We start from the raw sequence: 12932 nt of genomic DNA, 5'->3' as shown, positions 1-12932 counted from the left end.
CCTTGCAGGTCGAGATTACAGGCATAAGCCACCATGCCTGGCCTGATTTTCTTACATCAATGACAGTCGTCATTAATGAAGTCATTCAGTAAATATTCATGTGTTCACTCCTGTGCTACTCAATTAATTTTTCAATTTTTCAAACAAGAAAATCCAGAAGTACTAACCCTGAATAAAAGCAGTCAGTACATCCTCTGGACAGCACTCCCCAATGTGTGACTCTACAGTTTGTGGTGTGGCTGGTGGCCTGGAATCTGGGAGCTCTGAATCAGCTTCCCACTCAGAGAAGCCCAGGGAAAGGCATCTGACAGCATTTCTGCTGAGCCAGCAAGGAGAAGCTGCTGGCCAAGTACACACTGATTACCTACTGTAGGCTCAGCACTGTGCCAGACCCAGTGGGCCACAGAGATATAGATGTAAGAAACAGACTCTGCCTTTGAGGAGGTTACAGTCTAGTGGTGGAGACAAATCTAATAGGCAAAGCAATCATATTTTGCTTATTTGCTGAATGGGTTATCTTTTATGTATTCAATGGTAGGAGCTGCTTATATGTAATGAATGTTGATCGTAAATCATAGACATATTGAAAAACATTTTTCTCCAAACATTTTTTCTTTTAACTTCTTAAACTTTTTTTTTTTTTTTTAAACCATTTAGAAGTGAACAAGTTTTGTGTCAATGTTTTCCTTTATGGTTCCGAGTTTTATATAATGCTTAGGAAGTTCTCCTTACCTAAACAATAAAAATATGCCTCCGTTTTTCCTTTTGGTACCTTTATAGTTGTGTTAAAATATTTAGAATGTCAAACCACTTGGAATTTATTTTTATATATTATGTGAAGCAACAATCTAACTTATTTTCCACATTGCTTATTCAGCTATCCCATTACTATTTATTAAATAATCCAGCTCTTCCTTTCTGATTTGAAATGCCCTTTTCTTTATATGCTAAGGTCTCACACATATGTGGATTTGTTTCCGTCTTCTTCTCTAGAAACCCTCAAGTAATTTATTAGCTATGTGAGTTGAAAATCCAGTTTCAAACTTGGATTCCCACATTTGAAATGGGAACAATATCATAGTAGCTATTCTACGGTATAGAGTCATTGTGAGAAGTAAACCACAATGTTTCAGAGTCTGACCCCATTGTAAGTACTCAGTGAATATTATTTTTATTGTTTTTCTTTTGAGGCCTGTGCCAGTGACTCTTAATTACTGTAGTAGGCAGTCCCTGTTATTATTTTTCTTTCTAATAATTTCAAATATTTCTTGGCCATGCGTACACCTTAATTTTTCTGTTTGAATTGAATTTTAATTCATCAGAGTCAGAGAAAAACAAATACAAAAACATGATTGAAATTGCGTTTTATATATATATATATTAGAGGGAGAGCTTTGACGTCTTATAAAATGGAATCTTATCTACAAACAATTTAACTCTCTCCATTTATTTAGGTCTTGTTTTATGCTTATCATGCAATTTTAATTACGTTGAGGCTTAAGTATTGATTTTCCTAGTTTTGCCCTTGTTATATGAGACTGACCCTCTTCCCTCAAAACAGGCAGAGGCAGCTTCAGAGTTTTGTTAAACACTTTGAAATACTTCCTGTTTTTAAGTCATTCAAACAGCCATGTGAAATGAGGTTGCGCATTTCCGTCTTATAGGTGAGAAATTTAAAAGGAAAGAAGAAAGGAAAGTGATAGTTTTGGGGCCAGGCATGGTGGCTCACGCCTGTAATCATAGCACTTTGGGAGGCCGAGGCGGGCAGATCACATGAGGTCAGGAGTTCAAGACTAGCTTGGCCAACATGGCAAAAACCCATCTCTACTAAAAATACAGAAATTAGCCGGTGCGGCGGTGGGCACCTGTAATCCCAGCTACTCAGGAGGCTGAGGCAGGATAATCGCTTGAACCCAGGAGGCGGAAGTTGCAGTGAGCTGAGATTGCGCCACTGCACTCTAGCCTAGGCAATAGAGTGAGACTGTCTCAAAAAAAAAAAAAATAAATAAATAAATAAAAAAGAAAGGAAGTGATAGTTTTAGACACCTTTGTATCAGACATGTGGGTATTTTTACGTTATTTTAAGTAACTGTTATCCCCATTTTACAAATGAAGAGTCTGATGGTGAGAGAAGTTAAACTGATGCGGCCAAGGTTCCTAATAACTGAAGATAAAGGGCTCAAACTCAGGGCTTGGGACTCAGTAGCAGATGTTCTAATGGCCGGTGGCCATTACATTTCTCTGGTGCTGTCTCATCCTCTCTGTACTTGTAATTCATCTCCATAAAGTTGACCCCAGACCAATTGTCCTATTTCCCGGCGCAGGCTGCCATCCCCAAGTCTAATTTCTGGACCTATTAGAGTGCAGCCCTTCCCAAAAGCCAATCACAGTGGCTTGGTCTGTTCCATTGCTGTGGAATATGGTCTGGATGCCCAGATACCTGATTACAGAGAGTACTTGGGAGGAAGTCCAGGGTAGAAAGAAGATTGATGGAGGCCAAAAATTCTCTCATATATCTGAGCCTTGCTGTTTTGTTATGTGACTGCCAAGGCTGAGGAGCCTCAAAGCCAGGTTAGGTTGTCAGGTTCATTACTACATGACCTAAGGGAGCTACATAAGGGATGAAAATCAGAGTGATCTAAAAAGGCTGACCTGGAACTGCCCTCCCATTGGACATCCTCATCTTGGAAAGAGCCTCCTACCCAGCAGCAGCAGCAGCCTCTGCCATCAGTAGGGTTGTCAGGTGCTTTGTTGTTCCTGGGTTTGTACATAGATCTTTCTTTAATAAAGGATTTAACATTGACACTTTGTCCTTTTTGCAGTAGGACATCAAATGCTTACTTTTCTCAGTTTTTCCATAGTAGACACTTGGGTAAGGAGGCAGAAATTTAACTTCTTCCTGATTTTTTATGTATGTATATGAATATTTGCATTTATTGCCTCTCTAGCATCTTGATGGAATGGATTCTGCTGCAGAATTTGGGTTCTAGGAGAGACCCCCGTAGGCTGCTTGCTCCAAGTTCTGTCTGCAGGAAAGTCAATGTCTGAATGGAGCCAAAGGATTCCTGAATATCCTCGGAGGGTAGAAGGGAAACTGGCTTGAGTGGGGTCCAGGTTCCAGATGGTTCACGTTCACTTGAAGCAACTGTTTCACATATTAAATCTTTAAGTTATATTTCATTAAATAAAAATCCTTTGCTGTTAAGTGGAAAAGGTTGAAATAGTGTTCCGTACCACCTAGGAGGGACTTACTTTGTCTTCTGAAAGAATTCCAGAAATGAAAATTTAAGCCCATTCTTACTCGCTTTCCTAGACTGTTTGGGTAGTGATAATTTGGGACTGAAAACACTGGGTGTAGGATTTATTTTTTTAAATTTAGCATTCCTAGAGCATCTACCCCACCAAGGCTGTTGTGCAACTCCATGACGGCACACCCTGGAGTGGAGTGATGCAATGGCTTCACGTGACCCTGTCCATAATACTATATTGAATGCCAGGAAGTAGGGGTGCCGGGTGGTAAGACAGAGGAAGTAGATCAGGTCTCTCACCCTTAGAGTGTATTATGATCTATTTAAAGAAACAGTCCTTAGCTGTTAAGCTTTGAGGGGGCCAGTACATAACACTTAACTTCCCTGTCCATGATCGGAACCAATTGAGAGATAAAGGAATCAGGTCAATATAGCAGGGGTCCCCAGTCCCCAGGCCACAGACTGCTACCAGTCCGCGGCCTGTTAGGAACTGGGCCATATAGCAGGAGGTGAGTGGCAGCCGAGCGAGCATTACCACCTGAGCTCCACCTCCTATCAGATCAGCGGTGGCATTAGATTATCATAGAAGCGCGAACCCTATTGTGAACTGTGTATGTGAGGTTGCCTGCTCCTTATGAGAATCTAATGCCTGATGATCTGAGGTGGAACAGTTTAATCTTGAAATCATTCCCCCACCCTGGTCCATGGAAAAATTGTCTTCCATGAAACTGGTCCCTGGTGCTGAAAAGGTTGGGGACTGCTGCAATAGAGGATAAGACATCACTTTTGTGACTAATGGAGCTGATCCTGGGGAATGTAGTTTATACCTGTGGGCAAGTGAGTTTCTAAAAGTGAAACCTAGAATCAGACAGAGTTACCTGCAAGTCACAGGTAGTACTGGAGAACTGCAGGCTTTTCCTCTTACCAGCCATCCTTCCTGCCTTTTGCCTTTCCCCCTTTATAGGGTAGGGGAGCAAAGCAGAGAAGGGGCCAAGCTACACATATCCAGCTCTTGTCTCCCATATTACCAACCAACCCAGAAAAAAGGCCCAGAGTGTTACACTGCAAGATGTTCTTCCACAGAGAAACACCAGATCAGGAAAAAGGAGGTCCTTTCCCTTAAAAAGTCCCTATATTTAGCTCAAGATGAACGCTAAGGCAGTATGTCCTGATTGTATGAATTTTTGTTATAAGATATATATTTAGATACTGAAAAGGAATGGTCAGAGTAGTATGTGTTTATTTAGGGAACATGGCTGGGTGCAGTGGCTCACACCTGTAATCCCAGCACTTTGGGAGGCTGAGGCAGGAGAATCACCTGAGGTCAGGAGTTCGAGACCAGCCTGGCCAACATGTGAAACCCCATCTCTACCAACAATACAAAAATTAGCCAGGTGTGGTGGCATGCACCTGTAGTCCCAGCTACCCAGGAGGCTGAGGCAGGGGAATCTCTTGAATCCAGGACGTGGAGGTTGCAGTGAGCCAAGATCATGCAACTGTACTACGGCCTGGGTGACAGAGAGACACACTTTAAACAAATGGACCTGTTAAGTGGGGAGAGTTCATTCATGATAAGCTTGAACTGTGGACAAATGAAAAAGACCTCCCAATACAACTAATAAAATGGTTTTCATGATCTTGGAGATGTGGCTTAGTGTCATCCACGCCTGTAGTCATAAATGAAACATGAAGAATGAGCAAGTTCCCAGGCATCAGGCTCAGGCCGTGCAGTGCAGTGATGGGCTGCAGGGCTGTAGCTGGGAGGGGAGGGTTCTGGAGATTCTAGGAGTAGGCATCATGAGTAGGTTCCTGTCACCTGATTTATTACTAATTGGTCAAATTAGTAATACATTTGTCAAATTAGTAGTAAATCAGATGACAGGAACCCACACACAATGTGCTCCAGCCTGGGCAACAGAGAGACACAGTTTAAACAAATTCACCTATTAAGTGGGGAGTAATTAGTGGTATTTTCTGGTTTATCATCTGAAAAAATGCTTAAATTTTTTTTTAGAGCAAAAATTTTTTTTTCTGATTTGTGTTTTTGCCTTAACAGAGAGGGTACAATTGAGAGCTGTGAGGATATAAGCGTAATTGCTGTGACACTTTGAGTTTTCTGTTGCTTAATTGAAAATGGTTTTAAATCCTGCAGATTCTGAGAAAAAACTGGGAGGAATAGTAAGACATACTTCCAAAAACAGTGAACAATTCAAAGGTCATATTCTTAACTTTGAAATGCTATTTGTGATTTTTATATGGTAGAATTTTCTTTCAAAACACTTCTTAAGGTGACATTATAATCTGTTGATATTTGCAGAACACCTAGAAACTGGCAGCTGAAAGTTACACAAAGAGAATGGAAAGATTCCTCTATAGTTAATAGATTCCTCTATTAACTATAGAGGAATACATAGATAATCAAGATTTAAGGAGAACACATTTCCATTGGATCTACTTGCTGCCTGTTTGTGCATTTCAGGGTTATTACTACTGACATGTGAATAGGTGGTATAGTTAAACCTCTAAAGCAGTTGTTGTCAAGCTAGATTGGCTAACTAAGCCTAATGTTAATCAGAGATGTCTGTCTGTCCCTGGTGTACAGTAGTTTGATGTGATTGTGGACAGAGAAAGCCAGGTGACCTCTTGAGGATCTATTTTCATCTCCAAGATTCAGTGAGTTGTCTGCTCTCTGTCTCACAAAATAATATATGTAAAATGCTGAGCACAGTGCTGGCTACATAGGAAACTATTACTTAGCATGGGGAAATAGCTACTTTATTTTGATTTGCAAATGGTTATAAAATAGTATGCTAAGTATTATGCCAGTAATGCAAAATTCAACAAATAGTTATTCAGTTCTTCTAGATGCTATTGTAGGAATCGGAATAATAAGAACTAGGAAGAAAAGAACATAAGATTGCTTTGTGTCTCATTTAATTTTGTATCATAGAATAAATTGGTGCTTCTTGCTGTGATGTCTTCTGTGGCTAGAAAATGTTTATTTATTTTCCTTAATTATTTTTGGGAAGCCAGCGAGTGACTATGCAGATATTTGACTGTTGATACCTGAGTGGGTACCCTCTCCAAAAAGCCAGTCAGAATAGCCCTGCCTACCTCCTTCTGTGAATGAAGACAGAGCCTAGGAAGAACTTATTTATCCTCCACTGTACCTCAGGAACAAGGATTGATATTGAAACACATTCATTGAGCTTCCTATGGCACTAATGTGATCGAAGCCCAAAACTGCTTGGAATCCTCCTTTTCTGGAGAGCTTTGTACGGGGGAATCATTGTGGTGTTCCTTTCCTTCTTCAATGGCTTGTCATTTACCATTGTATTGGATCTCTTAGATTTTCATTTTAAGGAGAGGGATGTAGAAATATAGTTTCTGGGCTGAACACAGTGGCTCATGCCTGTAATCCCAGCACTGTGGGAGGCCAAGGTGGGCGGATCATTGGAGGTTGAGAGTTTGAGACAACCCTGGCCGCCTCTACTAAAAATACAAAAATTACCTGGGCGTGGTGGTGGGTGCCTGTAATCCCAGCTACCTTGGGAGGCTGAGGCAGGAGAATCACTTGAATCTGGGAGGCAGAGGTTACAGTGAGCCGAGACTGCACCATTGTACTCTGGCCTAGGAGTCTAAAAAAAAAAAAAAGAAATATAGTTTCTGGCCTATGTGTGATTGGTCATATGAGTCAAATTGGTGGATTCCTAAACTGGATTTTGACCCTGGGATCCTTTAGCAATGGATGAAGTTTGAAATTTGAGTTGGCATGGTCTGCTGGTCATGGTTGCAGGGCCTGTCTTGGCCCCTACTCTTTACTGTCGACTATGTGGTCTAAGGTAAGTCTTTAGGTCTTTGTACCTAAGTTTCTTCCATAAGATCAGGTGGGGTTTTCAAACTATTTCCTAATTGTTTCACAAGTTGAGAGATCTGCACTTAGAAAATTAGTTGAACAGGAGAAACCCCTTACTGAATAGTCACTGTGAAAGTTTTTATTCCAGCAAGAAAAAAACCTTATGGTGTGATGATAACCCAGGACTTGAAGGAATAAGACCATTTGAAAAATGAATTAATATTTGTACCTATTCATTCCCAAGTCTTTGCTTCCATAGCCCCTCAAATGAGAATGCAAATTACTGACCAACCTTTTGATATTCCTTTCAGGGACACCTGTGTGGTTCTTTGTGAAAATTGCTCCAATTCGAAACGAACAGGATAAAGTGGTTTTATTTCTTTGCACTTTCAGTGACATAACAGCTTTCAAACAGCCAATTGAGGATGATTCATGTAAAGGTTTGTAATTCTCACTTGTACAGATACATTTATGCCTTTTTTGTCTTCAGTGTGGCTCTCATTACAGAGAATTTGAGGTTGTCAAGGCAATCACTTTACAAACCTCAAGATTCTAACTTTAATTTGTATGGAGCAAAGCACTGTGTCGTTCTGGAGTGTATCCAGGGAGGAGAAGGGGAGAAAAAACACTTTGTTTAGGAAAGCATTTCAATCAATTTCATACGTTTAATAATTAACCCTTTCCGACATTAGTTAGGCAGAAGAAGATAGTTTGGCAACTCTAGTATCATCAGAATCTTTTTAAGTTTTCACATAACAAATGTCAGTCATACAAATGGGGTGGTCTATGGCTACATTTATCTGCTTTATATATAAACTTCCTTAGATTTGACTGAATTCTAGCACTTCAAGATTGTTAAAGCAGACTTTAGCACATCTTTGCATCTGTGGTTGATTAAGTCTGTGAAGCCAGGTCCTGAGTAACATTTCTATATGGGTCATTTAATTAGCTGTGTGATCACAGATTTTAGCACTCATCTCAGCCATATCATATGCATGTATTGTTTGCATAACATAGGGGACCCAGGAAAGGAGATGGCTCAGGGTTTCTGCAACAACTGTATCCCTGAAGAGGTTCAGCTCATCAGGACATAAAAAAGATGGCATGTTAGTCCCAGAGGTTTTGGATTAGGGGGTGACATAGAACCTCTTTCACATCCCTCATTCATAGCTTACACTCAAGATAACCAAGAGGCTAGGAGTTTTTTCATGTTGCAGTGCTACCTGACTCTGTGGTTGATTTTTCAGCTCTGCTGGAGAACTCTGCTCCTTGTGGTTTTCTGAGATGTAGCAAAGAGGTGAGAGTGGAGTCCAGGGGAGAGTTAAACTGAGACATATTATTTTTGGTGTGACAAAATTTTTGTGGTTAAATGAGCATTATAGGAGGAAATAAAAAGCATTATGTGGATGCTCTCTCAAGGGCTGTGTCCTCTGAGGGTATTTAAAATCCTGGCACATTTAGCCACTCACATTTATGGAGTTCCGAGCACAGTATTGTGAATACCAGTGCATCCTATTTTTTTAAAACTGTCTCATAGCTCACTAAATCAATTTCAGCTTGCCTTTTGGTTTTAAGACTGCAGCAGATGCAAAGTCTCTCAGCCAGTGTTTCAGCCACCTGAAGTCTCCCTTTGCTTACAGATACATGATTGCCCGATTTCTAGTTCCTAATTTGAAGATTTCTCAGTGCAGTAGCTATTTCGTGGCAGTGGGTTCACTCATGATTAAGTATCATCTTGTTACCATATAGAAAGGTCAGTTGCTTTTTTAACCTAATAAACTCAAAAGTAGTATTTTGAAGGCAATTGAATATTTTTACATTTATTTTTGCAATTTTTCTCTTAAAAATTTAAGACATGTGATTCGGTTGAATCAAAATGTTTTTTTTTTTATTACCACCGGAACATTCGTAGGTGATGTGCTGTTATTATTTAGTAGGAAAAGCATACCTAACAGAATGCTCTGTACCTGGCATGTAGGTGCCTGCATTTGATGCTCATGAAACCTAAAGAGGGATAAATCAGAGTGCTGTAGTGAGACTTACTTAGGTTTATTTTCCAGGAATAAAATGCTCCACTTCATTTAACCTGCCTCAATGATGCATTTCTTTGTTGATAAGAGTTTTGGTATATACATATACATACTTACAGACACTCATGAGGACATACACACACATTTACTCTGTTTCTTCTTAGCTGAGGAGACCAGATATTAATTGTTTTTGTCAGTGAAATAAATAGGAGTAACTTCTGGCTTGATTCATAAAAATTTGACACACACACACACATTAGCCCTCGATGTAGGAGTCCTGCTAGTAGACCACGCTAAATGTCTCCTCAAAGACATGGCTTTATAAGCCTGTCAATTTCAAATGCCATGGCAGATATGTTCAGACCTTCCCACTTGCCATGTCATTGTGCCCCTGGCCCACTGTGGTTTGGTGGTCTGCTTAGGACAAGTCAAACTTTATATTAGTGTGTTTATGATGGAAGCACATGATAATTCTCTAGGCCTTGTTATTTTAAGTCTATAAACTGCAATTTTTGCTACAGGGATCAAGTCTAGATCCTAGAAAATATGCTCCCATGTGGCTGGATTATTCTCCTGGCTTGACATTTCTTCTTGGATGTACTCTCAGCAGCTTCTTTCCGGGAGACCAGCTGGGTTTTCAGTACAGCACCTCAGTCACCATTAAGAGTCTTAAGAGTCTTGCTGACTTAGGCTTGTTTAGAATTCACTTTGGAGATGGAATGGAAATGTGGATAATCTAAAACCCCAGAAAATTCCCAGATAATTGCTCTTTGGCACAGCCCCATGGGATGTTTTCCTACCACCATATTAGCCTTTTAAATCAGTTATGTTCAAATTGTCTTTAAAATTACTTTGTTTTCTCAGATCATGTAGTACCTAATTTGGGGACTTGGGACTGGGGTGGGTACATCCTGATAGTGATGCAAGAAGCCAGTTTGTGCCCCCAATTTTCCCACAAGTCACCCGCAAAGGGTCCAACACATGGGAGAATTGACAGTAGCCTATTTCAGGATCTGACACAAAGTAACTTCTCTTCTACCCAGAGCCTCAGGCAGAGGGCGTGGGTCCTGGAAATGCTTCCAGAGGCCCCTCTGTCATTTTGTGTACCAGTTCTCACCGTCCTTTTTATGAGCTAGGTAGGCCTCTGACTTCCTCATCTTCACTTTGCTCTCTGTCTTTTGACAGTAATTCTCTTACTCTCTGACAAATAGTGCCCACGGATGGCATGGAGCAGGGAATGAAAGTCAAGTTAGGTTTGCTGTTTGCTAACAGTTCTGGTGTGTGTGTGTGTGTGTGTGCTGAAAGGCTGAATGAGAGAGTAGGTAGGAATTCCTGCCTAAAATGAGAATCTGTGATGCTCTAGTGATTTCATTTGTTCCTTATCTCTTGCTTTTTCTTTTGTTATAGATAATTGGGAGTAGGCTGTGGGATATGTTTCTGTCACATTCTCTCTTCTGAGTCAGGAGGGTTGGGCAAATGAGTATAGAATTAGAGTGTAAAGTTCAGAATTTTCTCTTTTTACATTGCTCACCAAAGGATGAGTCAGTCCTCTTGTTTTCTCTATTATCCCACCAACTAATCTCATATTAAAGGAGCAAATTCATTTTCAAAGATTCACTTGTCTACTTCTAAATTCAGAGTTAAACTTGAGCCAAATGCAGACAACAAAAAGAATGCAAAACTTTGGAGTACGTTTCTGAGAGCCAGAGATTTAGAATACTGCAGGATGAAGGCTCTGGCAAACTGTTTGTAACTGTTCACCCTTCTCCATGTATCTTCATGCTGGACATGGGAGAAATAGTAATAGACACAAGTCGCAGGCCCCACCCCTCTTCAATGGTAACATTTATGTCTCTGCCGTTAGGCTGATGGGAAAGTGACGATTTAGTGACTGCTGCTTGAAGAAGCCATTCTAGATTTTTGGTTCTTTGTACATTGGTAAGGAAAAGATTGTGGGAGGAGACTTGAGGACGCTTAGGCAGTGGTCCACACTGACTCTCCATGCTGTACCCTGTATCCACTATTCTCTGCTGGATGTTTGGATTATGCTATCAACTCCTCTGAATTTCTGACCCTGTATCTCAGGACAAGGCTGTCCTCTGTCTTTTTTGGTACCCCTGGACTTACTCTCAGAGGAATTGGAATTCGAACTCATCCCAGCACCATCTCTTCTGGCCTGAAAAAGAAAGATTGAGGTTTACTGGTGGCTCAGCTAAGTTGACACCTACCAGCCATTGTTGGGTCAAGACAGGGTAAAAGCCATTTCTCCATTCCTGAGAATGGAGAAAAGACCCAGTAAATACCTTTTAGCTGATTGCTAGATTGTGTACTGTGTTCCTTTCCTTTTGTCTTTTTTCTCTCTATACTCTTCCTCTTCTGCTCCTGCCCACTTCCGCACTCATTTTCCTGATTATGTATGGTTTCAATTTTCTCATGGCATCCACAGCTCTGCCATGCCTAACTTGCTGGTGACATTTGTGATGGAACTGGAAGTATCCTGGGCCAGGGGTTTCTTCATTTGAGCTCTATTCAGTGTTGAACTTACAAGTGGGATATAATTGGAGGAGTGGGTGCAGAAATTCCTGGCAAAAGAGAGGCACAGAAATACCCCCTAAAACTGAAGAGAGTTTGTGAAATGGGCTGCCTATCCTTTGGGACCTTATATCTATTGCAAACCCAGACAGAAGTAGGGTGATGAGAGAAAAAAAATTTGTTCTTTATTTGTCCAGTACACCTATTGTATTCACCTGTTGGGTGCCTGGCCTCGTGCTAGGTGCTGGACACAAGGAAATGCCTGAGACAGAGCCTCTGAGTCTATTTGGGAGAAGGCATAGGCAGGTAAGCAAGTAAAACAGTAAAGCACAGTCAATGATCTAATATATGCCTGCCTAAAGCAAGTTGGGGTTCAATACAGGGAGCAAGTAAGCCTGCTAGGGGTAGGCCAGTATCCTTCCTTGAAGGACGACAATGAATCACGTGGAAAGTGACTGTCTGACTTCCCCTGAGCAAGACCATTTTGAGCTAAGTTTGGTTTGGGTTGTCCCCTCCCATTTGGCCTTTTAGACAATAGGAGTTTCACTTTCTCCAGAAATGATTCTTCTGATGAGTCTGCTGTAAGGGACATTGTTGGTCCAAATTGTATGTATTATCTTCCACCAAATTGGTTGGCTCTTCATATGTTTTTAATCTCATTGAATAGCTGTCACCCCAGTTGTCACCCAAACCAGAAACTCAGGAGCTTTTTCTTTTCCTCTATAGCTATTTTTTTCAGAGTCCTGACTCTGTAGCTGCCCTCAAGTCTCCCCTTGACCCCTGGCCCAGGCCGCAGCATTGGTCCAGGCCCACATGGTCTCTTGCCTGTTGTCCTGACATACCTTCTATCTGTCTTTTTTTTTTTTTTTCCAGCCCACTATCCACTTTGTTGTTCTGTTTATTTAAAATGCAAATTGGCATGTGTATCTCCCTCCTCACCACATTTAAAGTCCTTCAGTGGCTCTCGGTGGGTTTCAGGATGAAGTTCAAGGTTCTTAACTTACCTTGTAGGTTTTTACTGTCCAGGTTCTTCTTGGTTTGGTCCCTACCAACCTCTTTAGCATCATCTCAGGACATGCCTGGCATCCCCCTCCCACTTATAAGCCATGGCCCTTCATCCAACCATTCAGAATGTCTTGTTCTTCACTGACATATTACCCTGTTTTGTAATTTTCTGCCTTTGTAGGTGCTGTTCCTTCTGTGTGGGATGTCTTCTTTCCTTAAGTCTACCTAATTCCTACTCATTGTTTAAAACTTTGCTCTAGT

At 41.0% G+C, this 12932-nt stretch overlaps 1 protein-coding gene across 2 annotated transcripts in view; it reads left to right on the top strand.

The window, feature by feature from the left end:
* Nucleotides 1-12932, top strand: part of KCNH1 (potassium voltage-gated channel subfamily H member 1) — a 451621-nt gene that overhangs the window by 38667 nt on the left and 400022 nt on the right. For both annotated transcript variants that reach the window (XM_023198319.3, XM_023198318.3), the window contains exon 4: nt 7416-7544. In XM_023198319.3, coding sequence (XP_023054087.1) covers nt 7416-7544 — 129 coding nt within the window. The remainder of the gene's footprint in view (nt 1-7415; nt 7545-12932) is intronic.

This window comes from Piliocolobus tephrosceles, chromosome 1, assembly GCF_002776525.5.
Source record: "Piliocolobus tephrosceles isolate RC106 chromosome 1, ASM277652v3, whole genome shotgun sequence".
In the NCBI taxonomy this organism is placed as follows: Eukaryota; Metazoa; Chordata; class Mammalia; order Primates; family Cercopithecidae; genus Piliocolobus; species Piliocolobus tephrosceles.
This window is presented reverse-complemented; position numbering and strand designations above follow the sequence as displayed.